Source organism: Filobasidium floriforme (genome assembly GCF_021052385.1).
Source record: "Filobasidium floriforme strain CBS 6241 chromosome Unknown HD553scaffold_11, whole genome shotgun sequence".
Classification (NCBI taxonomy): Eukaryota; Fungi; Basidiomycota; class Tremellomycetes; order Filobasidiales; family Filobasidiaceae; genus Filobasidium; species Filobasidium floriforme.
The window spans coordinates 641,421-668,701 of record NW_025763632.1 but is presented as its reverse complement, the minus strand read 5'-3'; the positions used below and the strand labels follow the sequence as shown (position 1 = coordinate 668,701).

At 52.7% G+C, this 27,281-nt stretch overlaps 13 protein-coding genes across 13 annotated transcripts; 7 read left to right on the top strand and 6 right to left on the bottom strand.

Annotated features, from left to right (window-relative positions):
• The first annotated feature begins 223 nt into the window (after window positions 1-223).
• HD553DRAFT_350179 (uncharacterized protein) lies at window positions 224-2,124 on the top strand. The gene is made up of 2 exons (XM_046183513.1): window positions 224-477; window positions 547-2,124. Exons 1-2 carry the CDS (start codon window positions 376-378, stop codon window positions 2,062-2,064), a joined length of 1,620 nt encoding a protein of 539 aa, XP_046036659.1. The 5' UTR covers window positions 224-375; the 3' UTR covers window positions 2,065-2,124.
• HD553DRAFT_311686 (glutamate decarboxylase) lies at window positions 2,125-4,922 on the bottom strand. The gene is made up of 17 exons (XM_046179999.1): window positions 4,702-4,922; window positions 4,553-4,618; window positions 4,317-4,464; window positions 4,139-4,247; window positions 3,985-4,070; window positions 3,831-3,916; window positions 3,705-3,768; window positions 3,551-3,640; window positions 3,372-3,486; window positions 3,244-3,303; window positions 3,163-3,184; window positions 3,052-3,100; window positions 2,978-2,986; window positions 2,819-2,915; window positions 2,604-2,741; window positions 2,457-2,536; window positions 2,125-2,392 (listed from the first exon to the last, which is right to left on the bottom strand). Exons 1-17 carry the CDS (start codon window positions 4,813-4,815, stop codon window positions 2,205-2,207), a joined length of 1,521 nt encoding a protein of 506 aa, XP_046036658.1. The 5' UTR covers window positions 4,816-4,922; the 3' UTR covers window positions 2,125-2,204.
• Window positions 4,923-5,116: 194 nt separating this feature from the next.
• Window positions 5,117-7,122, bottom strand: HD553DRAFT_355717 (tyrosine tRNA ligase; the record flags this gene model as incomplete). Its single annotated transcript, XM_046183833.1, has 9 exons — window positions 5,117-5,217; window positions 5,284-5,391; window positions 5,480-6,079; window positions 6,159-6,318; window positions 6,389-6,567; window positions 6,646-6,647; window positions 6,727-6,807; window positions 6,872-6,892; window positions 6,960-7,122. The coding sequence occupies 9 exons, from the start codon at window positions 7,120-7,122 to the stop codon at window positions 5,179-5,181; spliced, it is 1,353 nt and encodes a 450-aa protein (XP_046036657.1). The 3' UTR covers window positions 5,117-5,178.
• A 311-nt stretch (window positions 7,123-7,433) lies between these two features.
• HD553DRAFT_311680 (uncharacterized protein) lies at window positions 7,434-8,022 on the top strand. Its single transcript, XM_046179998.1, has 2 exons — window positions 7,434-7,690; window positions 7,769-8,022. The coding sequence occupies exons 1-2, from the start codon at window positions 7,594-7,596 to the stop codon at window positions 7,954-7,956; spliced, it is 285 nt and encodes a 94-aa protein (XP_046036656.1). The 5' UTR covers window positions 7,434-7,593; the 3' UTR covers window positions 7,957-8,022.
• On the bottom strand, window positions 8,023-9,253 carry HD553DRAFT_311677 (uncharacterized protein). The gene is made up of 7 exons (XM_046179997.1): window positions 9,020-9,253; window positions 8,829-8,937; window positions 8,680-8,699; window positions 8,559-8,605; window positions 8,470-8,480; window positions 8,357-8,403; window positions 8,023-8,277 (listed from the first exon to the last, which is right to left on the bottom strand). The coding sequence occupies exons 1-7, from the start codon at window positions 9,103-9,105 to the stop codon at window positions 8,112-8,114; spliced, it is 486 nt and encodes a 161-aa protein (XP_046036655.1). The 5' UTR covers window positions 9,106-9,253; the 3' UTR covers window positions 8,023-8,111.
• Window positions 9,254-9,332: 79 nt separating this feature from the next.
• On the bottom strand, window positions 9,333-11,550 carry HD553DRAFT_284654 (Frag1/DRAM/Sfk1 family-domain-containing protein). Its single transcript, XM_046178206.1, has 7 exons — window positions 11,011-11,550; window positions 10,920-10,925; window positions 10,648-10,841; window positions 10,475-10,570; window positions 10,297-10,387; window positions 10,054-10,197; window positions 9,333-9,974 (listed from the first exon to the last, which is right to left on the bottom strand). The coding sequence occupies exons 1-7, from the start codon at window positions 11,279-11,281 to the stop codon at window positions 9,598-9,600; spliced, it is 1,179 nt and encodes a 392-aa protein (XP_046036654.1). The 5' UTR covers window positions 11,282-11,550; the 3' UTR covers window positions 9,333-9,597.
• A 1,755-nt stretch (window positions 11,551-13,305) lies between these two features.
• On the top strand, window positions 13,306-14,662 carry HD553DRAFT_328841 (Aldo/keto reductase; the record flags this gene model as incomplete). Its single annotated transcript, XM_046181892.1, has 5 exons — window positions 13,306-13,470; window positions 13,551-13,689; window positions 13,774-13,857; window positions 13,931-14,080; window positions 14,178-14,662. 5 exons carry the CDS (start codon window positions 13,306-13,308, stop codon window positions 14,660-14,662), a joined length of 1,023 nt encoding a protein of 340 aa, XP_046036653.1.
• Window positions 14,663-14,774: 112 nt separating this feature from the next.
• HD553DRAFT_35174 (uncharacterized protein) lies at window positions 14,775-15,551 on the bottom strand. Its single transcript, XM_046183642.1, has 3 exons — window positions 15,365-15,551; window positions 14,948-15,280; window positions 14,775-14,881 (listed from the first exon to the last, which is right to left on the bottom strand). Exons 1-2 carry the CDS (start codon window positions 15,458-15,460, stop codon window positions 15,044-15,046), a joined length of 333 nt encoding a protein of 110 aa, XP_046036652.1. The 5' UTR covers window positions 15,461-15,551; the 3' UTR covers window positions 14,775-14,881; window positions 14,948-15,043.
• Window positions 15,552-15,627: 76 nt separating this feature from the next.
• HD553DRAFT_311668 (ATP synthase) lies at window positions 15,628-17,376 on the top strand. The gene is made up of 7 exons (XM_046179996.1): window positions 15,628-15,882; window positions 16,089-16,140; window positions 16,228-16,247; window positions 16,369-16,496; window positions 16,600-16,833; window positions 16,928-17,150; window positions 17,246-17,376. The coding sequence occupies exons 1-7, from the start codon at window positions 15,846-15,848 to the stop codon at window positions 17,269-17,271; spliced, it is 720 nt and encodes a 239-aa protein (XP_046036651.1). The 5' UTR covers window positions 15,628-15,845; the 3' UTR covers window positions 17,272-17,376.
• Window positions 17,377-20,032: 2,656 nt separating this feature from the next.
• On the top strand, window positions 20,033-22,149 carry HD553DRAFT_35136 (putative C-3 sterol dehydrogenase). The gene is made up of 4 exons (XM_046183606.1): window positions 20,033-20,380; window positions 20,473-20,536; window positions 20,620-21,762; window positions 21,839-22,149. The coding sequence occupies exons 1-4, from the start codon at window positions 20,238-20,240 to the stop codon at window positions 21,893-21,895; spliced, it is 1,407 nt and encodes a 468-aa protein (XP_046036650.1). The 5' UTR covers window positions 20,033-20,237; the 3' UTR covers window positions 21,896-22,149.
• A 119-nt stretch (window positions 22,150-22,268) lies between these two features.
• On the top strand, window positions 22,269-23,321 carry HD553DRAFT_311660 (uncharacterized protein). Its single transcript, XM_046179995.1, has 4 exons — window positions 22,269-22,385; window positions 22,470-22,683; window positions 22,761-22,933; window positions 23,026-23,321. The coding sequence occupies exons 2-4, from the start codon at window positions 22,473-22,475 to the stop codon at window positions 23,128-23,130; spliced, it is 489 nt and encodes a 162-aa protein (XP_046036649.1). The 5' UTR covers window positions 22,269-22,385; window positions 22,470-22,472; the 3' UTR covers window positions 23,131-23,321.
• On the bottom strand, window positions 23,322-24,273 carry HD553DRAFT_311658 (uncharacterized protein). The gene is made up of 3 exons (XM_046179994.1): window positions 24,170-24,273; window positions 23,669-24,087; window positions 23,322-23,553 (listed from the first exon to the last, which is right to left on the bottom strand). Exons 2-3 carry the CDS (start codon window positions 23,793-23,795, stop codon window positions 23,417-23,419), a joined length of 264 nt encoding a protein of 87 aa, XP_046036648.1. The 5' UTR covers window positions 23,796-24,087; window positions 24,170-24,273; the 3' UTR covers window positions 23,322-23,416.
• A 1,029-nt stretch (window positions 24,274-25,302) lies between these two features.
• Window positions 25,303-26,828, top strand: HD553DRAFT_342273 (uncharacterized protein; the record flags this gene model as incomplete). The annotated part of the gene is made up of 4 exons (XM_046182732.1): window positions 25,303-25,848; window positions 25,941-26,418; window positions 26,491-26,708; window positions 26,793-26,828. The coding sequence occupies 4 exons, from the start codon at window positions 25,303-25,305 to the stop codon at window positions 26,826-26,828; spliced, it is 1,278 nt and encodes a 425-aa protein (XP_046036647.1).
• Window positions 26,829-27,281: the final 453 nt, after the last annotated feature.

Genomic DNA, 27,281 nt, shown 5'->3' with positions numbered 1-27,281 from the left:
CGTGTGGACGAAAGGGAAAAGCTCACGCGCGAGGTCAAGACGTTGACAGATGGAAGCGCAAAGCGCGTTGTCCGGCTGTTTCCACCTTGAACTGCTAAAGCTAAGCGCGTATATCCACCCCACAACCTGCTGACGCCCTCCACTTATTTCACATTTTCGCCCTGCCTCCGCGAAGTGTTTCAGATGCGGTGGTTCCCTTGAAACCCGGTTTCAGCTCGATGATATGCGAGGTCAGCCAGTAGCAGTATCTCTGATCTTGTCCGAAGTACGAAACAAAGTGATGTTATCCAGATCACACCACAAGGGTGCCTCAAAAGGTTACTTGGTCAAGACCGCTCTAGCGTGTGCACCGAACTCCTCCTGGATTGCCACACTATGTCAACTAACCCGCACCCAACCTCGACATACCGTTATATTCCCTTTCATCGCCGACTCTTTGACGCCATTGATCATACCTGCTCATGCGCTCTTGAAATCGTAAGCGATTTTTTGCTTCTAGTCAGACATTGAAGACGCTGACACAATCTGCTTCTATCGTCCGAACAGATCATCACCGTCCTCCGTCCCATCCTGCAAAAACACCCCAACCTGACACCTCAAGACGTCCTCCTTACAGTCTTCCTCACATTCATATCCCTCTGTCTCCTCATCACCTCGTTCGCTGATGGATGGTATTGGATCGGCAATGCTGTCGATCTAGGATTGTTGGGATGGGCGGCATGGGAAGGGTTGAGAGGTTCGAACGAACGATACGAAGAGGAAGATGGATGGAAGAGGCGCGTAGAATTCGTCTTTGAGTACACGACCCTGAATATCGTCTTCTCCTTATTTGATGACCTCGTAACTCTGGATTTAGGGATATGGATCTGGGTGGGAAGGACGATCAAGATTGTCTGGTTGCTCTACCGGTGGATGGGTGAAGGGCATAAACTCGCGGGTGGTAAGGCACCAACCGGCCCAAAGACCGAAGGAAAGCGGAATACAGGATTTGAAGATGAAGAAATCGGACCGAATACGGTAATGGTCAAGGCGAGGAGGATGGTACATCAAGCTAGTCAGACCGAGCCCGTGTATATCCATACTCTTCTTGGCCCCGACCTCAACGACAACCCCAGCCCGACAGCATCGTCACAGGATACATCCAAAACAAGAGACCTTCTTCCATCGCCACAGCTTCTGCACCTGGAGGAAGGGCCGGATTCTTTATGCACCCCCGAAAGGGAGACGTGTGATTCTTCAGGCTCTTCAGACGGCTCCGGTTCGGAGAGTCCGAGTCTCAGTGCTGATTCGGAGGGTACTTGGAACGCCGAACGAGCGGGTAAGGCCGCAGAGTTGGAAGAAAAGAGCGCAGGACCAGATTCCCCGCAGGTTGCACGCGACCAGTGCGATCATGCGGACGAGAGTGTGAAGGAGAGGCAGGACGGGCAGAGTGTCAAGGTCAATACTGCCAGCGCGACGAGTCTCGAACAGGAGGAGAGAGAGGTGGAGCCTATGGGAATCATCGATGAGACAGACGAGCAGTCCGCAGTCGGGTCACAATCACGTCCGAGCCTTGAGCTGGAGGAAATTGCGCCGATAAGGTATCAGAAGAATCTCGAAGACCGCGACGAGATGCAAAGGAAGTCCAAACTACCAGCCAAACAGCCTCAAGAGCCCTTTGTGCCCATTATACCTTCTAGCACACCTGAGCAGACTGCTCCCGACGAGGGCCAAAACATGGCCTCTGAAACCGTGCATCCAGTGATCCTCGCTCCGCTAGCCCCTCTCCGGCTCTCCCGCCGCAAATCAAACGGCAAGTCCAATCCCACCATACAACGCGGCACTCGCATCGCAGAGGGGAAAGAGCCCGCAGAGGAGACGACGTACAAGGCTTTACAGAGGTTCCGATCAGGTTTAGCCGACCTAGATCCGACCTTTACTTTCGATCGACGCCGACAGGCGGACGGCAATGGACGTGCCACCACGGGGCACAGAAGGGCCCGGACCATCGATGTAAGGATGAGCACGACGGCAAGGTTGGACGAACTGTTAGGGTTCGAGGACGAGTTCGGGGCCAAAACGTAAAGGATGCGTGCGATTGCGTGCATTGTCAGTTGACACCTATGTACTGACGACATGATCTTATGGCGGAAACATGGAAGCGGTTCATTTCGATTTCATTTCCCTCAATCCCAGTCGATACAGTCAGATCACTTCACAATCTTCTAACATACAGCATGGGTCTTGCCAGTCTTCGATTGAAGAGTGTTGTTGTCCTTGTTGCCGGACTCGTGACCATGGTGGTGCTTGGCCTTGCTCTTCTTGTGCTTGGAATTCAACTCGCGGTGAGACTCGATTGCTTCCTTGGACTGCTTGTCTAGGAGCTCGAGAGTCTGGACCAGGTCGCGGACCACTGCGAGAGGCGAACGGGAATGTCAGCGCCCGAAGCTTATAGCTGTATTCGAGTCATTACCCACAGGCATTGCATCGAGATCGAGAAAAGTCCATCCTGCAAACGACTCGGAGTAGACGGAGACTTTCAGCCTTGGGGGCCATGCTGCAAGAAGGAGCAGATATTCCGTCAGAGCTCATCTCTGAAGGCATCACGATCGGATGCTACTCACGTGTAAGCCGGAACGATCCAGTTTCCACGGCTTCGCAAGGTCGAAGCAACATCGTACTCGTTGAAGTGGTTGTCTCCCTTCAACCTGAAAGCTACGAGAGGTAGCGACTTGCCCTGTCGAGGGTTCATAATGGTGAACCTATCGTGCGTCGTCAAAAGAGATTGGTATGAGTGCCAAGTAGCAGGCCTTGAGCCGACATGTTCTATGATACGTACCTTCCGGTAGCCTCGAGCTGAGCAGCGAGGTAGTCCGAAGTCTCGGTGATGGATTGCATGATGGCCCTAAAGCCAGATTTTCCGTTGCGGATCAAGACTGTGAGCGCTTACTATCAGCATACGCTCCAGATACGTATATCAAGCCCGATATCTACATACCATAGTATTCTATAGAGACAAGGAGGTATAGTCAGCACTGGGTTTCGGGTCGGTGTACGACGGGGTTGACTTACGTCCGACAATCTGGGCAGCAGACTTCGAGAAGTTCAAGGTGAACGAAGCCTGTTAAATATGATGTCGATCGGTCTCGACGAACCAAAATCAGAGGGACCGGTCCAACTCACCTGATCGGCTCCAAGGTAGTTGCTACGAACGGGCGAAGCGACGTGAGTGAAGATAAGTCAAGCAAGGCTCATGATACATACACATGGAAGATCAAATCCTCGGGCAAGTACTCTTTGCTCCTCCAGAGCGCCCACCCAATTCTGAATCGCAGATGTCGATTGGATCAGCTAGGCTCCCAACTTTGGCTTGCTCCGAGTCTTAAACCCACCCGGCGTAGGTCATTCCGTATTTGTGACCACTGGTGTTGATCGATACAACCCTGGGCAACCTGAAGTCCCATTCCAGGTCCGGGACACAGAAGGGAGCGACCATTCCACCCGAAGCTGATTCGACGCGCATCAAAATGTCAGAGCTAATTTCGTCGCCAGTAGCGTGAACATGATTTACCGGCGTCGACGTGAATCTTGATGTCCAAACCCTTGTCCTTCTCGAGCTGGTCGAGCTTGTCACTTAGAGTCTTGATATCTTCATACTCGCCTGTGGAGGAGCAGATGTGAGAGTCAGTGTTGCGCTCGATCCTAACAATGAAAGGCAGCCTTACCGGTGTACGTAAGACCAAGGATACCACAGACACCGATGGTATTCTCGTCACAAAGGTCGACCGCCTGAAACAAACAACCATCAGTCAGCACGATTAGTTGGAATATATACGGTCCACACAACTTACCTCTTGGGGATCGATGATGTATCGGTCCTGAGTACAGTAAACGTACCTCTCCTCAACTTCGAGGTATCGAGTGGCCTTCTCCCAACCTATCGGACGTCCAGAATAAGCTATATCACTCAAGATGCGTCGCTCAGGTATGGATTTATGTACTCACAGACCTGAACCGCGGCGTTCATAACCATGTTCGGCTTGTCATAAGGCTTGCCGGCGGCCTTCCGAGCGTGCTGCCACTTTCGCTTCCTATGAAATCAATCGGATTCAATCAGCGTCACCAAGCAAACGAGTCCAGCTGCACAAAGGTGACGAACATGGCAAGAGTGGCGAGGATAATAGCCTCGCTCGATCCGACGGTCGAAGTCCCAACACATCCCTCGCTCTCGCTCGTAGGCGCGTTGAAAAGGCGTCCGATCATGTTCACTATCACAGCGACTCGTTAACACTTAAATCGTGTTAGACTTGATATTTGTTCTTCTTCAGACCACTCACCACATCGGTTCTGCAGGTCGACCGTAGCAGGGTATTCTTCGTAATCGATAGCGTTCTTGTTCATGTTCTCCATCATCAGCTTTTCGGCGGCCGAGTCCATGTAGGTGGTCACGAACGAGGCCAGGTTGAGGGCGGGGGTTCCATCGAGCTGTCGTGTATAACGGTGCATGCACGCATATGTCGCGGTGAGTATAGATGGCTCAAAGGAACTTTCGTCAGAGGACGATCTGATTCACCTCGAGCTCATCGTGGACCAGCTGGTAGGCGGTCTCGGAAGGCATAGGCTCTTCCGCCATTTCGAACTACCAACGGCGATATCATACATTGCAACTGGTCAGCTTTCCTCTCGCAATCAGACGAAACCCATTCATCCAACTCGACTCACCTCTGGAAGCTCCCTGGCGGCAGCAGACGATCCATAGACCAAGCTGTCTACGTACGCGATGGGCTTCTTGGACTGGTCCTTGTGGACATCGCTGACTTCTCCGAGAAGGACCATGTTTGCTGTGTGTTTTTTTTTTGTTTCGAGGTGGGTGGGTAAAGGTTCGCTGGACAAGTGAGATCAGGCGAAATACACACAAGAAGCGAGGTCGGGCAGAGGTGATGATCTGCCCATGGGCACTTTATATGGAAAGCCTGGACATGGAATACGACTCCCCTAATTATAGCCTCCACCCATGCCATTCTCGGCATCAAAACGCGTCATCAAGGGGTCGATCCCCATCAACCACATCGTAAACAAACGTGCCACGGCGAAAGGCTATGCAACGGGTTCGTGACTGCTCAAATAATCAAGGATCCGAGGTCATATGTGTATTCATTCATGCATTAGAGACAACATGTTGTCATGAAGTCACAAGCGTCATGCCTTGTCAGACATGATGGCGTGCGTAGCATCAGGCTGTTCATCCAAACATCAGCCCAGCGCCTTGCTACCTTGCTCTGCCTCTGCCTTCTGAAAACCCACCTTATCCGCCTCGGTGGTTGCGATAGCATCCTTTTGTTGCTCGATAAACTTCTCGGCATCAGGCCCGGAAGCCGGCTTCTCCTTTGCCTTTTCGGCCTTTTTCTCTTGCTAAACCGTTTCAGGTCACATCGCGTTCAAAAGTTGGGTCAGCCCGGTGAAACCCCACAGTAAACAAGACCCTCTCAGCGGGACTCACCTTGCTCTTCTTGACGAACTTTTGGGGAGGGGGAGGAGGGGGGTAAGCCGATCGCTCGGCATCCTGGAAAGCCTGGTCTTCGGAGAAAGTCTTTCGGACGGGTTCCAACAGGTCGTTGATCATCTCGGTAGTAATCTTTTTCAAATCACCCGGGTGTAAAGCGCCCGAAGCGAAGTCGTCCTCGATCTGCTGGAAGGTCTGGTAATGCACCGGTCCTCCAAACCTGTCGTCCCGTACGATGGTCACCAAGGTACCCTCGGGTGCGTTGGGTGAAATAAACAGCTTATTCCTGTTCTCCGCGCTCGAGGGGTCCTCGCCACGCTCGACGAGCTGGGCTATCCGCATCGTCTGGAGGGGGAACAAGACGGCCTTGTGGAAAGACAAGATCCCGTTGTCGGTGATATTCTTCTCCTCGCAAAAGGCCGCCTTAATCTTCTTTTTGACGTCGGCGGCGCTGTCGAGGAAGTCGATCTTCGAGTTGGGATCCGACGACGACATCTTTCCTCCCGCCAAACCCGGTACCATCGGGTTCATCAGGTGAGCACGCTTGGCGTATCCGAGTCGCGGCAGACAATCTTGAGCCATGGTGAAGATTTTTCGCTAAAACCGTATGGAAGTCTGGGTCAGTATCACGGCGATCTCGCTCTCGCCTCACCGGTCAAGCTTTGTCGTTGCTCACCTGATCCACACCACCGAATTGGAAGTCAACACCGAGGTACTGCTCATCGAGAGCCTGCATACCGGGGTACAATAGACTGCTCAAGAACGGAGAATCCGACTGCTTGACGACCTCGGCACCGGCCTTGGAAGCATCGTGAAGGGAGGTGATCGAAGCCAGTCTGATATCCGGAGGAAGTTATAAAGGTCAGTGATTACCCCCGGCACCAAGGACTAACGACCTGTACTGACCTAAAGTTGTCCAAACTGTACTCCTTGCTAAGCTGGTAATCACTCCCTGTGATAAAGCTCAACTTGTCCGTAGGTACTCCGAGGGAGGTGAAGACGGCGTGTAGTAGCTTTGAGTAGTAGGCTACTCGGAAAGCGACTGTCTCGAAGGTAGCTTTGCCGGCGTCGAGGAAAGCGTGAATCTGAGCGGGTGAGAGACGGGATGGAGTTCAGAGCAGGCTGATAGATAATATGAACCTGGAGGAGTTGCTCGTACTCACGTCTGGAGGTGAGATCCAGTGTAGGTAAACCCAGAAAATATCAGATGAGGTTACCGGGGCAAGCTCAAGACCGAGGCTTACCGGCAAGCAAAATCTTGACCTGAACACCAGCCTTCAAGAAGTCGGCAATCTTGGTAAGAGGGACGAAGTATCCAATATGAGCTGACCAGGTAACCAGGTTAGCGGAAGTCTCTAGCAGAGCCAGTTGTTCAGCCGATGAGCTCACGTCGACCGGTCGTAGCGGTTCCTGCATGCGGCAACCTCGTTTATCAGCTTCAAGACGAAAAGTCCCAAGGATACAAGGAGATCCTCACCCCAGTAACAAGAGACGACCTCGTCCTTGGCAAGTTTGCTCTTGATGATATCCTCTCCGAGCACCTCTTGCAAGTTCCGGGTGATCAAGTCGTAAGTCTGCTGTTGTGCTTCGTTGAGGGAGATGGCCGGGGCGGCGGCTGCTGGTGCAGAAGGAGCAGACATCTTGGAAGGATTCCGTTCGAGCCGTCTGTATTGGAGATACTATGATTGATGGCAGGGCCCGGGAACTAAAGGCTTTCGGAAGTACAGTCACCGTTAGAACTTTGGGGTTTGTTGAGTTTGTAGAGGGCCCTGTATTTTCGCGTTGATGACTCGGTCATTGGCATTTACACGTCATTGAATAGCATTGAATCATTGGTCAGAATCACCTTATCAAACAGAAAGAGTACCGGCATCAATCAGCTGACGTCATGAAAATACGTAAGCGGATTTGATGCCGGGAGCGGCGGTGATCGTTCCCAACCCGGCCGGCCGATCAGCATCGTCCAAAGGCCAAAGGCCAAAGGAGGGTTCGAGATCATAAGGCAGCACTCCTTGCCACATCCAAAGCTATAGCAAAGCTCTAATCTGCACTAGCCATCTATCTTTTCACCGCACGATCCCGAACCATCCATCTCTACTCAAATTTATACGATGAACACTACGAACAACACGACCACCACCACCTCCACCACTTCTGGTCAGACTGTGGGTGAGAAGGGGGGTAACGCCATCACGGGTATCTTTCAAGGTAAGCTTGAAAGCGAAGCTCGTGTAAAAGTATGAGTCTGTTAGCTGAGTCTGCTCTTCACCACCTCCGTATCACTAGCCGCCAACGGTCTAGGAGAAGGTATCCGAGGCAACATCAACGCCTTTGCCGACTCGCTCGGTGCGGGGATCAAGAACGACCCAAACACCGCTGGTCAGGACACGGCCGCTCAGCGTCACAACGAGCAGGTCGCTGCGAGGGGTGCTGATGAGATGAGGTCGGGTTTGGATGGATTCAAGAGGAGCTAGAGGAGAAAGGCAGGATTCGGAAACTGGACGTGGCAGTGATTGTAGCTCGCTCGTGGACTTGCGACAAATATAATCATGATGATAAATCCGAGCCCCAGAAGCTGGTTACTCGTTCTTGTTCAGGCAGGGCAATGCTAGTCTCACGCCTGGACTGTCTACAAAACGCTCTTGCTAAGGACGTTGCAAGCCTTGATGAACATGCTGCTGTTCAAGAAGACACCAGTCAGGTAGAGAATGCTCCTCAGTTTGGAAGCCGTATCGTCCGTGATGAGGATGTAGGCGGCGTTGTAAGCCAGCCTCGACAACAAGTACGAAGCAGCGCTGAGACGTGAAACGCATGGTGTCGATCTGGTCAGCACGATTGCCTTTGCGATAAGGTGGGACAAGGGCCGGGGCTTACAAGGTGTTCAGGGTGGAAGCGGGCAACTTGGCGACGTTTCCAGCGAGCTGAGCAACAGGTAACACGATTCCATCAGCATGCAACAAAATTGTGGAATGGTCATTGGATCTTACCAAAGCGGCGGCTAGATGAAAAAGGCAACCGGTTCGTCAGTCTTTCGTCGGCGCCGAGAGCCAGTGGAGAGAGACTGCAGCCGACTTACCGAAGAAAGCGAGGTTCTCGAAGCCGTTCGACTGCGCTCCCTCAGCCCTGTCATACCCAGACAGATAGAATGATATCAGTGTCTTTCAGAATCGTCTTTCATCATGCCAAAAAACCTTTACCTCAAAATCATGTCCTGAGCCTGATAAACCCCCGTAAAGAACGAAACAACCAAGATTAGTAATGTTAGTCTGAGGTGTAGGCAAGAGAGAGAGAGAGAGCCCCGAGAACCGGCGTAGTGCAGATATAGCGACAGGGGGACTCCACTCACCGACTTTGAGATCTTGGCCGACTTGAAATGGTCGTTCGTCCATTGTTGACGGGGAGAAGCGTTGTTCCATTTGGGCGTTCCCTTGGCTCGGTAAGAGTCAAACAGACCACTACAATTATCGAGGGCAACGAAGCTGTTAATTTCTGCTCCAGAAGGGCGGACAACGAGACGATGTGCAGATAGGGACTCACACGGCCAAGAAGTGCGGGCTGATGGAGACCAGCCACATAGCGGGGAGAGCCCAAGGGCTGTAGTTGGCAGAGGCGAGGAAAGACATGTTGATGATGGTCTAGCAAAAGATGTATGGAGTGATCGTTATAGAGGTATACAGTACTATCCGAATAAGATCCCAGGGAGTAAATAGGTTTCAAAGCTGCAAGGGTCTAGACCTTTGTGCTTTTTGTTATGCAGACACTGCGTGCTGCACGCTGAACCCTCGGCGTCTGCTCTGCGCTCTGGATCGGGAAGGGAATTCTATCCTCGGGCCTCGGGAGATGAAAACGCGTCATTCACCGAATTAAATCTCAATCGGGCGTAAATGCCACCGAGGGCTGACAGTGACGTTGTGAATCGCTCATGTCTATGGGATCTGGGCAGGTAGTGATAATAGCTACAGTGGTAACACGCAAAGAGGTAGTACAGGGCGAGAATATTATACGTATGTTCCTGGTAGCTTGTAGGGGTATCGTGTTTGAATGTTATTGTTCGACCAGAGTGTAGGCAAACGACGAGACGAGACTTTCTTGTCCACGCCTTCCATATCGACCTTTTAGGCGTACTGCCTCCCTCCTACCAGCCCGGTATCGCTCCCATAAGTCGTGCTAGGTCTGGCACTCCTATCGTAGCTCTCCCTGTATCCAGCACCTTCAAAGTTATGAGGAGTAGCCGACAGAGGCAAAGGCTCGGTAGAGTTGCTGTAACCGTGAGCGGGAGGAGAACCGGCGGGGACAGGGTAAGCGACAACCCCAGAGTCGACGGGGGCGTTCTCGGGCAGAGCCTGTCCGTCGGCTCCTTGCCATCGTTCGGGGTAGGCAGCAAAGGCGTTTCGTCCGGTAAAGTCGTGCTCGAGGTTGTGAGGTTCGTTCTGTTCTTGCCACTTGGCGAGACGTCGGAGGTACCTGGGCGAGGTCTTTCCAGCGGGCCAGACTATCAGAAAGAGAGGGATTTAGGTCATTAGTTTAGTCTCCTCTGATGGGATCACTCTGGGGGGCTATTGCAGACTCACGATCAAGGACCAAACTCAGGATGTAGAAAGTCAACCAGAAAGCCAGACCCCATTCGACACCGGCGGCGCCGCTAGTGATGTTGTTGCATCGGGGAGTGTCGGCATCACCCTTACAAGCACCGTAGAGTCCGGCGAACGTGATGGCTGCATGACGGGAACGTGAAGGAGGTCAGCACTTATGATTGAATAGACCTGACTATTCGCAGGGGGGGAGAGTGGACTATTCCAGACAACGGGACTTACCGGCAGCAATGGCAGTGGTAGCGACAAAGACCTTGATGAAGGCGCTCCTCCTCAAGTGTTGCCTATCAGGGTGATCCTTCTTCAAGGCGAACTACGAGTCGACCAACAGAAAAAGGAAGCATATTTCAGCCTCCATCGCATAAAAATCCGATCGTGGAAACTCGGGTTCGAAGCTTACGATTTCAGCAGATTGGAAGATTGCAGAGATGGCCACACCGACGATGAAGATGACGGTCATCGACCAGTGTACGGTAGAGTAGTCGAAAGTGTCGAACTAAGAATCGTGTCAAACAGAGATTAGTTCCCCCATCAAGCTGTACGAGGCATTATCGGATCATAGCGGGGACGTACCACACCGAGCATGATCAAGGCGATCCCACCGATCGTCCCGAAGAAAATGGCAAGCCAGTCCAAAACCCTTTCCCGCTTCCTCACATCCTCGGGCAGTCGGTCCATGTGACGCAACCAACGCTCAGCCCAGAGGGACAGCACGTAAAAGACGGCGGTGAGGACGGTGATGCAGATGAAGAGGGTATGGTTGGCGGCTGTAAGAGTAACAATAATGCTCCTGTAAGCGATCGTGTGGTTATGACGGCGGAAGAAGGGGTGAAAGGAAGGCTTACCACCGACTGAATCGAGGGAGAAGGAACGAGTTGGACAAATCGAAATCAGCGATCGAACAAGACTCCCTCCGTCATCCGATTCGTAACTCACCATCGGACACAAAGACCACAGAGGCCTCGTCTCCCCTGTACTTGGGCTTCCCCTGACTAGTCCACAGCCCGATCAAAGCCAACAGACCTCCGAGCCAGACCAACGACGAGATGATGGGCAAGAGGACATAAGGTCCAAAGATGAAATGCGTGAGAAGGCTCCTCTGGTTCAAGTAGGCGGGTTTAGCTTTGGTGTCCGCGATGACGGCGGATCGTTTTTCCTTGTTGAACAAGAGGTTCGCCTTCTTGTTTTGCAGTTTTTCGTTGGTCATCTTTGTCGATGATAATGAAGATGGGAGGGTGGATGCGATGGTAGGGTGGCCGTGAAATACCTCGTATTGCGAGACGACGAGACGAAGAAATGCCAAGGTGACCCGGATTATAAGGCTGCGGATAGGATGTGTGCGACGGGAAAAGAAGGATTGCTCGTTTGCAGCAAGCAGCAGCAGTAAAAGGTCTTTATCCAAACCCTCGATCTCTGCAAAAGGATTACGGAGTCCCGGAGGTCCAACGGGTCCAAGCAGTTTCTCTCGCGGGTGGATGACGCGCGAGAGCGTGATCGAAAAAGTGCAGGCCGAGAGAGGGTGGAGGTCGATCGCACGTGATTATGACGCAGTTCTTTCGTGAGGGGTTTGCTATTTTCCGGCGATCGACCTCGACCGGCGGCCACCCTGGCATCGATCGTTCCTGATGCGCTGATACATCGATGCTGACAGACGCACAGACGAGACGTTTCACCCTTGTGCTCTGTGATGACACGGAGATACGCTGCTAGCTGCTAGCCCACCTGCCGTCATCGACCGGTCAGCAATGGCTGCGTCCTATCGACTAGCTGTTAGCCCCCGATCGAAACCACCGGATCCTAATCGAGGCTGCCTTTCGAAAGGCGAGGAAGGATCGTCAGGCACGCTCGATCCGAAACCTTGTCGTCACTCAAGTCGCTTCATGAACCGTATCGAAAAGTGCAACGTCTCAGACTGATCCTCGAAGCCGAATGTCAGATCTGAGTGAAGAGGCTAATTCACTATGAGCCCGATCTGATCCAAGAGGACGTTGAGCTCTTCCCGGCATGTCGACAGGCATGTATGGCTAGCAACACAAACACCTTGACCAAGAACGCATTCCGGGAGATCTGATATAGAAGATCTAGCGGGCAACTTTATCCAGTGTCCACCGGTCAAATCAATACGTATAATGCGGGGTATACGACTGGATTGTCAATGTGAGATGGACAACTGTTCATTCGACCCTGATCAGATGGGTATGAGCTATAACACAATCGATCTGCCTTTCCTGCAGACCCAAGTATTCTATTTATGTACAATATCGCCCTCCGTTAGTTGACGAACTTCGAGTAGAGCTCGATTTTGCCTCAAACCCCTTGAAGCTATGCATACAACCGGAGACCTTCCCCTTATCCCATCTTTGCAGTTTGTATCGCCTCGACACGTCAAGCAGACGGCTGCGCAAGCAGATGCTCTGCATCGCCTCAGAAAAGAGTTTTCTGGCAGGAGTCTCACCATAGATGTGTCAGCTGCCGGCGGACGTACAACCCTGATAGAATCAAGGTCGGTCGAAACTATCACAGTAACGTGCGATTGATAGTATTCATTCGCCCGACAACACCGCAGGCAAGCGCAGCATAGTCTCACGGCAGCACCACGGATGACAAGCGAATCCAGAACCCAGAGATGGGAAGATGCATTCAAGCTTTTTTGGTAACGATATGAGTTTGAGTGAAAGCGCTGCTATGAATTATTCGTGTTGCAGCGAGGTCTATGGGATCGACTTACGATTACGGGCTATGCTGCTATGCTCAGAGGGATCGAGAGGTTTGTCTTTCCGAGCCATCGACAGCCACGTCAGACCTCGGAAACACCACAGAAAACGTCTTTCCTGTCAAGCCCCTTCGAAACACTACTGTATATTGCAGTGCGCCATGATCTCGTTCGCAAATTCTCGCTGGATGAACGTGAACCCTTTCGAGGTCTGCGGAAGAAATCCATCATGTTTCATTTCATTGGGCGCGGAGTTACCCCGAGGGGCGCGGATGCGAAGCGGGGAAATATCGGTCGCTCGACAGGCGCATACATACGATTCCCACTTTTGACTTCGGGGTTGAAGTTCGTACCATCTCTCGGGTTCCCCTTCCCTCCACTAAGATCAGATATATGGTCAGTGATGGGGTTGGGAACCGAACCGCCCTGTTACTCTGGACTGATACTGACGATCTCCATCGTCGCTCATTCCCGGCTACCCTCAAAAACAACTCTCTCTCAAACTTCGAGGACACACCATGGATTCAACCAAGATGCAATATCGATTCCTAGGAAACACGGGGACCAAGGTCTCCGTCATCTCACTCGGCGGATGGTTGACGCACGGCGGTCATACCGGGAACGAGGTCGCCAAGCAGACGATGAAGGCGGCCTACGAAGCCGGGGTCAACTTTTTCGATTCCGTCAGTGATCTGTGTCAAACCGATCGGTAGCCTTGGATTGCTGACATGCGTGTGGCATGTGTGGACACGCTCGTTTGTAGGCCGAAGGATACGCTGGAGGTCGGGCCGAGAAGCTCTTGGGAGAGGCCATCAAAGAGTTTGGCTGGGACCGTGACGATCTCGTCATTTCGACCAAGCTGTACTGGGGCGAACATGAGGATGGTTCCAAGGGCATCAACGGCAAGTCGCAAAACTCTCTCGCTTATTCGCTTCCCTTTAGCTAATCTTGAAATGCGATCCTCGTCGGACAACACGATACGCTAGACGTCGGACTCTCCCGTAAACACGTCTTGGCCGGGATGCGGAAATCGCTGCAACGTCTCCAGATGGATTTCGTCGACATCGTCTGTACGTCCCGCTTCAGACTTTCTCGACCCAACCGCTCCTTAGCTGAATCGAAGAGAACATCGTCTCCATATAGACGCTCATCGACCTGACAAACACACCCCGATGGAAGAGGTCGTCCGCGGTTTCAATCACCTGATCCATACGGGTCAAGCGATCTACTGGGGGACGAGCGAGTGGTCTTCAGAAGAGATCATGGACGCCTGGCGGATCGCCGATAGACTAAGTGAGCTCCAGCCGGATATGCACAATCTCATACGCGTCTCGATCCTGACTCTTTCACCTCCAACCCCTGTCCCATCTGCTCCCGGCGTGTACTGCAGACCTCATCGGGCCCGTGGTCGAACAGCCCGAATACAACATGATCTCCCGTACCCGCGTCGAGATCGAATACGCCCCCTTGTACCGCAAATTCAACCTCGGGCTGACCGTCTTTTCCCCCCTGCGCCGTGGGATCCTCACGGGGAAATACAACCAGGGGATCCCCTCCGGATCCAGGGCGGACAAGGAGGGCAGTTGGTTCAAGGAAGAGGTCGAAAAGGGCGGGGACATGCTGGAACGGGTCTCTCGGCTCGAACCCTTGGCGAAAGAGCTCGGAGAAGGGGTGACGACCGGACAGTTGGCTCTGGCTTGGACGTTGAAGCATCCGAATGTCAGTTCGGCGATCATCGGTGCGACATCTGTCGAACAGGTCAGGGAGAACTTGAAGGCGGTTGAGTTGGTGGAGAAGATCGACAAGGGGCTGATGGATCGGATCGACGAGGTCTTGGGGAATCGGCCTAAGGGGGTGCCTTTCCGATTCGACTGAGCCGTGGTTGCCTTTTCGCCCGGGTCGGTACCGCGAGGAAAGGTCGAGATCGCCAAGTCATGTCGTCATTCTGTATCCGATACGATGTGATGTACGAGTCGGAAACCATGTCATATGTTGCCGTTGATTATCTCTCGGGTTTGAGGGGTGTCATGAAGATTGCTACAATGCTGTGTGAGGGCTCCTTTTCTTGGATCTAGGTCGTAAGTACGGGTCGTACTGCGAGTATAGTTCATCGATAGTCAGCTCGTGTCACAGAAGACGATTCTTGACAACAAAACTTACCAGTATACAGTTCGTTAGGTGAGATTCTGACTTCGCTCGTAAAAGATGCAGAACAGATGAAAGTTCCCTTCGCAAAAGGAACCCGTCCCTAGATCCCTAAACCATCCTCGCATCCTGCTTCGTCGTCCTCGTATCCTCCCAAGTCGTCCCAACATGCTGTTCCCTCTTCAGACTCTCCTGCAACTTCAGATTCCTCTCATACTCCAGCTGTCTCTCCGCCGTGGCTCTCGAGGGTATGGACGGTGATTGACCGGACGAGGCGTTCTGCGTGGCTAGTTGGGTCTGTTTGGCCTTGACACGTGCTTCGTCTTTGATCACCCCTTGGTACATGTTCTGTCATTCACGGCGTTGGTGTCTTGTTCAGATCGTCGTGCAAAGTGCCTTATTTGGAAGGAGAAGAAGCAAAGCGATGCTCACCGCCTGTTCTGTCACTTGGATGTGATGCACGGCCCAGATGGTCCCCGCCGTCAGGGCGCACGATCCGGCAAAGAAGATTTTGGACGCTCTGGACATGTCGTATGGTCTATGCAAAAGATGTCTAGAAGGTCGTGGGCACAGCGATCGACTGACTGTATATTTTGCGAGTGAAGATGATGATCGACACATGCGACACAGGCTCGATCGAGATTTCGACCAAGACTCGCTGCTGAATCGCCTTAAAAGGTGTTCCCAACAGCTTTTACGCGTGAGAAAGTGATCCTGTTTTCCCCGCCGAGAGCGAGCCAGAGCGAGATCGTGTCTCTCTCCCGGCCACCCTGCCCTTACGCTGTTGACGTCGAAGAGGTCAAGCTATCTCTGATCGACCTCATCTTCATTACAACTCCCCTTCTCTCATAGATTCTTAGCTTCAGTCTCTCGAGATCGTACAACACTCGCTCAGATCCATCCAAAAATAATAATGGCCTCCCGATTCGTCTCAAAAGCTTTGACTTCGGGTACGCATATTCTTCGCGGGAGAGACGGATGTCAAGGTCGTCGGGCAAGCCGGGGGGTGCATAAAGACTGTGGTCACCAAGAGATCAAATCAGACAATCCACCTACCTCTCCTCCGGCTTGCGCACCGACCAGACTAGGAATCACGAAGGAATAGCGAATGGAAGAGCTGAAGAATGGTGGTCTTGTCGTTGTTACTCCTTTGCAGCCGCCCGTCGACCGGCCGTCGTCACCTCGCAAAAGGTTGTCGCTGCCCAGGCGTGAGTCGATCTGTCATTCGCTCCTTCAAGATAGGGGTAACGACCCGGACTGACAATCTTATCGCCGTGTCTATATCGCATCTTCAGTTTCCGAGGAATGGCTTCCCGTGCGTCCACCTATCATCCATATCGCATTCATCTATCTATTCCCCATCTAACCTGTCCCACAACTACCCCCCACCCTACCTTGCCTTGCTTCCCTCCACGCAAACGCTGCAACATCCGCAGAGCCCACCCCGGACGAGAAGGCCGCTAGCATCATCAACTCGGTGCCCCAGTCCAACCTGTTCACCAAGACCGGAGGTGTCATCCTCGGAACCGGTTTGACCGCCGCCGCTATCAGCTCGGAGCTCTACGTGCGTTCTAGGGGTTCATCCTTTCGGGTCCAGAGCTGGGGGGACATAAGATTTCTGATCTCTGCTATTCATATTCCATGAAATCGACGTCAAATCGTTACAGGTCGCCAACGAGGAGACCGTCCTCGCCGTCGGTTTCTTCATCATCGTCGCCGCCGCCGCTCGATCTATCGGTGCCCCCTACTCGTCGTGGGCCAACGGCCACATCGAGCGGATCACCAACATCTTGCAAGGAGCTAGGGAGGAGCACACCAAGGCCATCACCGAGAGGATGGATTCGGTCAAGGAGATGAGGGAGGTCGTGCCCCTGACTCAGAACTTGTACGCTGTCGCCAAGGTACGTTTCGCGGGTTCAGGTCTACGTTGAGCACAAACGGAGAAACGTACACTGAATTCGCCGACTATATCCTACGTCCTCCCGAACACAACAGGAGATCGCCGAGCTCGAGCACAAGAACTTTGCCCTCGAGCAAGAGAACGCGATCAAGACCGAGCTCAAGCAGGTCCTCGACTCTTGGGTCCGATACGAGCAGCAACAGCGAGAGTCGGAGCAGCTCGACCTGGTCAAGACCGTCAAGGCTGGTGTCGAAGCCGAGTTGGCCAAGCCCGCTTTCAAGAAGCAGCTCTTGGAGGAGGCTTTGGCTCACGTCGAGAGTGAGTGCACGGGTCGGATGCGAAGGATACTGTTTGCGGGATTAGTTGTGCTGATCGATGTCGTTTGCGTCTGCTTTTGCCTTCGTTTGTTCCAGGCTTGGCCAAGTCCAAGTCGATCTAGACGTCGAACGGGAAAAGGCGATGGGGGCGAGGAGAGATAGATGGGATGTGAAAGGAATCAAGATGTAGATCGAGTGGAGAAAAGATGCAAATCGAATGAAAACGACCAGGCTGGGATGGTTGTCGAACCTCGACGCTTATTACGCTCCATCCGAGACAAGGACGAGGTGAAGGTTTCGATTTGGGCCGTGAGTCATCGACGAGCCCTTCTGAAGCAGAAGCAGGTGAAGGCGTTCTGTCCTCGGTCTTTCCCTTCGATGCCGACACTTGCCTTCCCTGCAAACTGGCCAAACGTCGTTGTGCACCCCTGATATGAGAGAAGACACTTGGGCGAAGGTGAGCGTCGTTTACGCTTTCGAACGTCTTTGGGAAAGCATTGGCACATAGGATGCGTTCGCTTCACTTTTATGTCGTCCGCATTGTTCAGATGCAAGATGGATCGAGTGATGCGTTGCAGCGAAGAGCAAAAAGTAAGATAAAAAGAGTAACTAAAAAAACGAAGGGAACAGAGGCTAGGCCTGGTACCGCTTGATCCAAGTAAAGTTGAAGTCGGATGCCGCTTGTCGAGTCTGAAGAGTTGATGAGGAGGTGTTGCGTCGGAAAGAGGGAAGGAGGTGTCGCGCTGCAATGCAAAAGTCGAGCTCTTGACGCTCATGGGATTCGAACCCATCGCGGGCCACGCCGCCAGGCGAGACCGACCCTCACTTTCGCGAGAATAGATCCGCACTATCACGTCGCTCCCTCAGGCTACGCTAGCGTCCCTTCGTTGTCGCCTTCGCGTCTCGAGCGGATATGACCTCACAAATTTCGACCCGAAGATAATGGAACCATGACTGTCAGCACATCCTCCCATCTCATAAGACGTTGCGTAGATGTCGGAAGCACGGCAGGTAGCGTGGCCATGACCAGCAAAATTTAAAAGACGCCGCCAAAAAAGAAACGAAAGCTCAACGATGGCGCAGTCGGGACCTGCTTGCTGGATGTCGGTTTGGCGCATTTGTTGTCAAAAGTCAGTCCTCACGCGGAGATTCGAACGGGCGGTCGATCGGGAAGGGAGACGAAGGCCTATAGCTTCCTGCTTGCAGCATTTCGCCGGCGTCGCGTTTGCTAAAATAACCCCCCTTCCCAACTGTGCTAGTCGAGCTTCGATGTTTTACGCGTCAGACTCCTAAATATAACAACGTATCATCCGGCGAATCCGCTAGCCTTTGGTTTCGTCGCCATCACAGAGGCCCAAAGCGTACGACGAAACCGGTCGATAAGTGCAAACAATGCCCTGACGAGGCAGGTGTATATCTACGCAAGCGATCCCTCTCGACCGCAAGGCCCCGTATGACAGTGACACCGACGACGCTGCACAAGGTGTGCTCAAGTTGTATCCTATTTGACAATATCATCGTCTGATTGGCCATGACGGCTTCCAAGACGATCAATCGACCGAACGAGATATATGGCAGATTGGACCTACAGAAGGCCAGCGACGCGGCCTCAATTCATGTGCAAGAGCCGCTGTGGGTCAGCGCGAATGAATCCCGATGGTACGGCCATCTGCAAGACGAGGTTCCGAACGAATGTTCTATGAAAATGTGAACAAACTATGTCGGACGAATGCTGTTGAAGATCAGATGCTACACGTTGAGAGCCGTCGCAAACGACTCGGACAGCACGACGATGACTTACATATATGGAGCGTTACGAATCTGCCCTCTCATACAGGCATGGTCGAAAGCTTACCTGGTTTGAGGAACAACGCGTTTACTCGAAAAGACTGAACTCTTCATTGTTCAGAACGATCTGTCGGGACCGCGGTAGAAATGAATAAAACGTTCAAGTGCAGGGTATGATTCCGGAAATTTCATAGCTGCAGCCTGCAGGCGCCTCTGCACATTATTCGACAGGAGATTCGCAGAGATATGATGTGCAAGGCGTCTATCCTGCGCAGCAGCTCGATCACGATTTCACGGCCCTCGTTGCAGCGAGTACATTGACCAGTGTATGACAGATATCAGTATGCGTTGAATCCCGTTTGAGGACGATTCTTAGGGTGCTCACAAGATTGCGCAAAGAAATAGTGAATCAGCCAGGTGGGAGACAATCTCACGAGTCGCCTCACCGTTCGCGCCTTATGAAGTGAAAGGTAACTCGACGTAAATATCCTCACAGACTGGGTGGAGTAAGATGTCACCTTCTGAACATACTTTGTCAAACAGTCCTGCTGGCTGCTCGGCCAAAATCGATCTTGCGTAGCGAAGTATCGCCGACCACGGACCGCCGCTGCAACATTCAGTCGCATTAGACCAAAGTCACGATTCAAGATGAGTCGAGATGACATATGTGTAACATGCAGTACCGATGGCGGTCCGGACACAAACAGAACGCATTGTTCAACATGAACTAGGGCGCGCGCTTCCCCTTTTTGAGCCCAACTGTGTCTGTATGCTTCTGGATAGGCTTTGGCCCCCTCTCGGAAGAATTTGCATCACCTTTGACAACCGAACTTCTGTCTTGTTGAGGTTCCATAGGAGGGACGATACCTTTGTGAGGCGCCTATGCCAAGCCATGCGCAAGCATCTCGAAAAAGCTTTGTCGTTTGAGCGTCCCGAAGATCCGAAACTTGCGTCTCTGACAGCAGGTCCTTGTGCCACTTCACATCGACCATTTCGATTCAATGAGAACGCTCTAGGATATCGGAAGCGATGTTCAGATGTCGTTCGCAAGCCGGTCAAGACGATTTCGCCCCTGTAGGTTGCGCTTCGAGTTGGCTTTCGTACGCCCTGACCGGAAGCTTAATTTACTTCCGAAGGCAGCGATTGAGCCCCGCACGGGCCGGGCCAGCGGACAACATCGTTCGACTGTCCGAGGTTCAAGGATTCATCAATCGACTCTAGCGAATCTCGACATCCTTAGAGCTAGACATCAGCCTGACTATACACAGCGCTAGCATCTTACTACCATCCCAGAACCAAGATGGCTACCTCTGCTCCGACTCAAGAATCATTCCTCGTCGTAGGCGGCTGCGGCTTCCTGGGTCGACGGATCGTAGAACAGCTCGTCGAGAGGGGTGAGAAAGCGGTCGCCGTGTTCGACCTTGTTCAGCGACATTTCGACGAGTAAGTGACAGATACGAGATTGCTCGGACGAATCTTTCCTGGATCGATAGGCTGACTTCAAGGTATAAAATCAACTCGCATGATCGTGACAGGAATGTGTCGTTCTACACTGGTGATATCACTTTCCCCGATGACCTTTCTGAAGCCATCACCAAGGTGAGCATTCGCGGTCATGATCAACATCATTGTTCCCCCGTTGCGTCTCTCGCTCATGCATGCTCATCGCAATCACCTAACAGTCCCGTGCCGACGTGATCATCCACACGGCGTCGCCCGTCCACGGCATGGGTGCCGAAATCTATCGCAAGGTCAACGTTGTTGGTACCCAGACCATCATCGACGCCTGCCTCGCCCACAACGTTCGAAAACTCGTCTACACCTCGTCCGCTGGTGTTGTATACAACGGAACTCAACACCTCGTCGATGTGGACGAACGGATGAGCGTGCCCGAAGTCCCGTTGGACGCCTACAACGAGACCAAGGCGCAAGCTGAAAAGCTCGTGCTCGCTGCCAACGGGGCCGAGTTGCAGACCTGCGCGTTGAGACCCGCAGGGATCTTTGGGGAGGGAGATCGTCAGCTCTTGACCGGACTGCAACAGGTCATGAGGAACGGTCAGACCAAGTTCCAGATCGGGACCAACGAGAACCTGTTCGACTGGACCTATGTCGGCAACGTCGCCCATGCGCACCTGCTCGCATCGGATCGACTTGGAAGGGTCGTCTCGCCGTACGAGTTCACGTTCCCCTTGCCCGAGAACAACAAGACGGTCGGCGACTATCGTGTACCTACCTCGGAAGCTCGTCCCCTAGGTCCGATCAGACAACCGACCGAAGAGGAGAAGCGAGCCGACGAAAAGTTTAGGCAGAAGAAACGACTCGACGACGAGGACGATAACGATCTCCAGCCGGTGCTCCGAACCAGGATGGACCAATTCGCCAAGGCGACGGACCCTGAGTATACCTCGGAGCAGGACAAGCAGGCCGCCGTGGCCATGCTCAAATCGAGCGAAAAGACGGAAGGCGAATCCGGTGCGGTGGGAATCATGACGACGCCCATCGACCCCGAGCTTCGGGTCGCCGGTCAGGCTTACTTCATCACCAACTCGGAACCCCTGTACTTTTGGGATTTCAACCGAGCCGTCTGGTACCACGGCATGAACCACATTGCGCCTTACCATATCAAGATGCCGCCTGTCATCGGACTCGCGCTCGCCGCTCTCGCCGAAGGGTGGAGCTGGTTGATGGGCAAGGAGGCTGGGTTCACCCGGTTTAGGGTCAACTTTGCCACGCAAAAGAGGTACTTCAACATTGAACGTTCGAGGAGGTTGTTGGGTTACGAACCGATCTGGGGGGTCGAGGAGGCGCTTGGCAAGACGTTGGAGGTCAGTGGTCGGTGTCCACTTACGAGACGAGCGAGCGTGGCTGATAAAGGAGGCGGTGTTTCCAAATCTGTTACAGTGGTTCAACGCGGAGGAAGCCAAGAAGGTCGCTGGGGAGACTCCCAAGAACAAGTAGACATCGCGCAGACGACCCAACGTCGCCATACAAAGCGATCCGTCGCCGAAAGAGGACGAAGTTATCCCTTCTTTAACATCCCCCGCCTCTCGCGGTTTTCCTGGGCGCACATGTCATCAATCATACGGTCTCGACACACCACCCATATATGTTGTACTATCTCTTTTCGGTCCGATCTTGTCATGATATTATGTCGGCTTATGAATGACCTTGTTGGCATGTTCTGCCTCGGAGTCGCTCTCTGAATCGTGCAGCAATCGTCGTTTCCCTCATACAGCATCTCGCTACCCATCGGGGATGATATCTCAGAAATTGAGCAGACGAATGGTTCTCAGCACGATCGACGACCAGCGCCGGCTTTTACCCCGGGCCGCGTCGGAGTGATGATCAGCCGAGATATCAGTCTGTCACCTCCTCGACTCTGCTACAACATCGATCATCCGAATAATCCTGATCATATCTCACTCACACTTTACGATTACTTCGTTCTGTACGTCCTTCCTGCATCGAATTATTCACCATGTCTTTTATCACACGCTCCTTGTTGACGATCGGTCGGCCGGTACATGTTCAGGCCATGCGATCTATCAGTTCCACCTCGGCTCCCAACATCCTCAACCGACTCCCCGAACCGCACCCTAACCCGAATCACCCACCGCATACCAACGAGGGATTGAGAGTATGCCAGGTTATTGGTCTGAAGCCGGAAAGGATCGAAGAGTATGAAAAGGTGCACAGAGAAGTCTGGCCGGGGGTTCTGAACGCGTTGAGGCGGGCGAATGTGGTCGGTGAGCCTCGTATACGAAGTTCTTTCACATGTCGGGGAGTTGATGAGATCATGTTTGTGCATGCGTCCGGTGACTAGACTACTCGATCCACCACATGCAACTCCCGTTGACTCCTGCCGGTACCAGCTCAGCATCGGGGCAGACGACTCATCTCTTGATCGCTCACATGCGGTACATGGGCAAACCGGAAGATTTCGAAAAGGATATGAGCAAGGTCGGGGAAGATCCCGAGACTCAGCGGTGGTGGAAGGTCAGTTCCGGTCTTAAACGAAGTGTTCCGCTTGGCTTTGGGCGATATATGATTATTGACGAGAATGAGGCGTGTTTTGTGGTTGGTCCCAGTTGACGGATTCGATGCAGACTTCGTTCGTAGACGGTGCCGTAGGATCGGCTTCAGGTCCGGGTTGGTGGTCAACCGGCCGAGAGGTCTTTCGTTTCGAGGGCTAAGTGGATAATGTCGAGCCTCGCTCTTGTATGAGGCTTGCCGTCACATGAGAATGTTCGGACTCCTTCTTGATCTCGTTCATCAGCATCTGTCGTCTCTCTCAGATGACCAGAAGAAATCGAGCTAGCACCTGGATAGCATATCCCTCCCTAGAATCAGCGAACGCAGACAGTCTGATTGCAACAAAGTAAGGAATATTTATTTCGCTACAAACGTATCATGGCACCAGAATTCCACCGTAAAAGCTACAAACCACGTTAACTCGATCCAATCCGACCTCTCTTAGCCTCAAGCCCTCTTGAGCTTCTCGATCATCTCGCTCGCCTCGCTCTTGCTCATCTGTTCGGGGATCGGATCCTTGGTATCGTGCTGCCTAGCGAGGACGTGGATGAACCCCTTCTGCTTGTCCGTCGCTGGGTCTCCGCCTGGGTAGAGGGATCCGGTCGGGTTTCGAAAGAAGGGTCATAAGCGAATCAGCGATATGTTGTGGTACACCATTTGACGGGGAGTGTGGACGGAAGAGGAATCTGTGCGACTTACCGGTAGTCCACGTTTCCGGGTGGGCGAGGTGAGAATCGGAAGGTGGGCTGGTCTCATCAGCCGGAAGCTCCGAGGGCAACTTGTCGCTCCCCGTCGTCTTCGACTGATCAAACGAAAGGTGGATCATCACAGTTTGAATCTCATCAACATTCCGACCTTGTCCACTCAATCCCAATCATCATTGGATAGCGTGTACTCACCCTGGGACCATCATCACTCTGAACCCCTTCATCCTGCTTCTTCTTCAGCTCGTCTATTTTCAAGCTCGCCTCTCCCTTAGTCAAGCTGTCCGGGTCGACGTCCTCCCCAGTAGACTCAGCGAGCTGGCCGATAAAGCCCTTTTGACGGTCCGTGGGGGCGTCGCCGCCGGTGACCCATTTGGAGGGGTTGTCGAGAGGAGGAAGAGAGGCGTCGTTGGACTGCGATCGAGAGGAAAAGGGAATGGGTGATTTTAGCTACATGCAAAGGAGGGGGACGAACGGGGTACGAGAGCGGGCTCACCATGGTTCGTATCAATGATTTCTTTCTTAAAAGTGGATATGTGGTAAATTTGTAGCGAGTGAGAGGCCTGAGAGGGTAACGGAATGAGCGTAACAGAGTTTGATATATAAAGACTTGCGAATGGAGAAGGAAGCTGGAAGTCGATCGACCTTGATCTGTCGATCGAAATGACGTCAAAACGCGATCCAAACGCGTCGCGTCACGCCGCGCGTCATCGCAGAAGAGAAAAGAGAGAATCCCGAAAAGCACCTGTCGAAGCGAATCCGTCTCGAAATGTAGCCTAATGAGCTGATGATCATGATGACATTCGCTATCGTACTATCGAGAGGCGAGAGGTCGCGGTTGGACAAGAGGTGAGACGAGGGGATTATCTTCAGGAAGCTGTCCATCGACGAGGACGCGGAGTAGCATCGTCAGTCATCGATAAGCGATTGTTGTCGAACGAAAAAGAAGCGAGTGATAATCGATCATGTCGCTCCTCGTTCTACCTAACATGGCTAGCATATCATTCAGCCAGCTCTATCGAAGTGGATCTCCCAAAGAAGGAAGATTATAAGCTTAGGTGATCCTACACGATCATCGCTCGCTCGCTTGCCTCGTCTTTTGTTTCATGCGACAAGGCGGGGAAATTGATCCCGTCATCACCCGGGGAGGCTCAAACCCTTGATCGTCGTCGTCGTTGTCGTTGTATCGAATCGACGATCGTCCTTTCCATTCGTCGACCCATTCTTGTCGGAGAGGAACGGCTCACGAGGCTGACAAGATATACAAAAGAGATCAAGTGCGCTACGAAAAGTATCGATTGCCGATCCTCGCCAGGAAAACTGACTCTTTCTGCATTATGGGAGACGCTGACGATGATCGATCCACCTGAGAAGCCTAGCTGGAGGGGCGCTGCATCAATACGTTGCTATAAGGTCGACTCGATCAAAGCAAGAGGTCAAAAAGTTCGTTCTCGAGGTCGGAATTTATGGTACAACCTCAGTCCATGTCCTTTGTTTGACCACATCTGAAGGTCAAGGGGGCGAGATCATATAGCATTGGTAAATACGCCTGCGTGAGTCAATCTGTTAGTTGAGCATCTGACTTTCGATCTTACTTCGACTCATTCATCCTACATTCGGAATCTCAGGATGACAGATGACCCCGTTCGCCAGCCTGACGGTCCGCTCGAGCATCAGGCGACTGCGAAACGACAAAAAGTCAGATCAGACTCTCAGCTGTTTCCGGACCAGGCCCGACCGCCTCTATCTCATCATCATCAAATGCAAAATCTGATGAACCGGTCCCAGTCTTACCAGCTACAGGACTCGGTTGGCTGGTCATCTGAACAGCAATTTCAACCGAACCCAAGTCACATGGGACATCCGAACCCGAATCAGAACCGAGAATACATGTTCGACCTGTTCCCACCGAATGTACAAGGAGCTGCTTTCCTGCAGCAACCGCAGGCGCAACCTCATCTCCAACAATCAATGATTCCGACCACTCAGCCTCCCTACGCTCCTTCTCCTCGACAACACCCTCCTCTCTCTCATCCTCCGGATCGATCTTTACCCTCCTTGAGCTTTGGGCAAAATCGCAATTACAACTACGATCCTCGGCCGGTTCAGTATCATCAGCTGCCGAGATGTCATTGTGGACATCAATGTCCTCCCGTTCCTATCCCGGTCCTTCAAGTGAGTTCGGTACACAGGAAAGAGTAGATTCACCTGTATCTTTATCCATTCGGCTGACGAGCGTTTTGGTTTCTTCTCTGCTACATTTTCAGCTCGACCAGCAGGGCTACTATGGATCTCCGCAACATCCGCAGCAACGGCACCAACCGATCTTCTACCCTCAACCTACGGCGCCTGGCGCTCGGCATAATCCCCAAGACCGTCACGATGGCCTCGCTCGACCAGGGTCTCATCCTCCGCCTCCCGCCTCTGTCACCCGCCAGAACACCCCAAACGACGCGTTGTTTAGGCTTCCTCCACCTCCGGTACTCAATCAGGAAGTTCGCGATGGACCCGATGTTCGTGATCACAGTAACACTCAGACCCGGACGGACGCCAAGGTCCCAACCCAGACCGATGTTCAGACCCAGCCTTTGACGCAGCCCGCGCAATACAATGTGGGATCCGAGAAGGAGCAGAATTCCGAGGACGGTAGACAACTCCGCAAGAAGATAGGTTCGAACGAGAAAGGACAGGCGGTGGAGTCAGTTACTAAGAGGTCGAGTTCCGCTGCGGCGGCGTTGGCAACTGGTTCGTCGGACGGTCATATCAGACGTGCACAGGTGTCTAGCCGACCAAGCTGATACATCGTTCTTTATGCAGGAACCCTTGACAGCTCTAAAGTCCAGACGAATGCTAAAAAGCCAAGATCGGGAAAGACGAGAAGAGTGTCAGAGGGGAAGAACGAGAAGAGGTCGACCGGTTTACCGGAGCAGGACAACCCGGGTATGGATGCCATGCCATCTGGTCCGGCTTCGTTACCGGGTCCAGCTCTGGGGACAACGGCGCGGCAAGACGTGGTTAACACGAACGAACTTGAAGTGAGCGCCCAATTGTTATATGTTGGGGATTTGCGCGACTAGTAGTGAACTAAATGATACATTGTTCATGCTTCAATCTCACAGAAAGACCCTAAGAATCTCGCTCCTAGTCTCGCATAAGGCTTTTGTCGTATATCTTGCACGGGATGGTAAGCAGCATCAGCTCGTCGGGCGAACGAACAATCGCTCTTCATCTGACCGGATCGGTTTCATCATCACATAGACCGTTCTTTCGTGCCCTTTTACATAGAATCCCGAACTTTATCTGGCCGTTTCGCCTCTATCGACCATCTGACCGAACTTTCTCGGCACATAGGATAGGATAGCTCATGTGCTCTACAAATCGCTGCCCATTGCATCGATAGAGCCCAAGCAAGCCGTACCTCTACCCTTGCGGCTCTAAAATATGCTTATGATTGCGGTCGAGACTTTCACGACGAAACGACGTGTGTTCCTCGGGGATCACGGGCTGCGAGGTCATCGCAAGCCATAAAACACGAGCGGCAGCGCTTTTGCTTTCTTCGGGTTCTGAACATTTTTGAAATTGCGTAATCACCCGCGTGGCTTACGGCC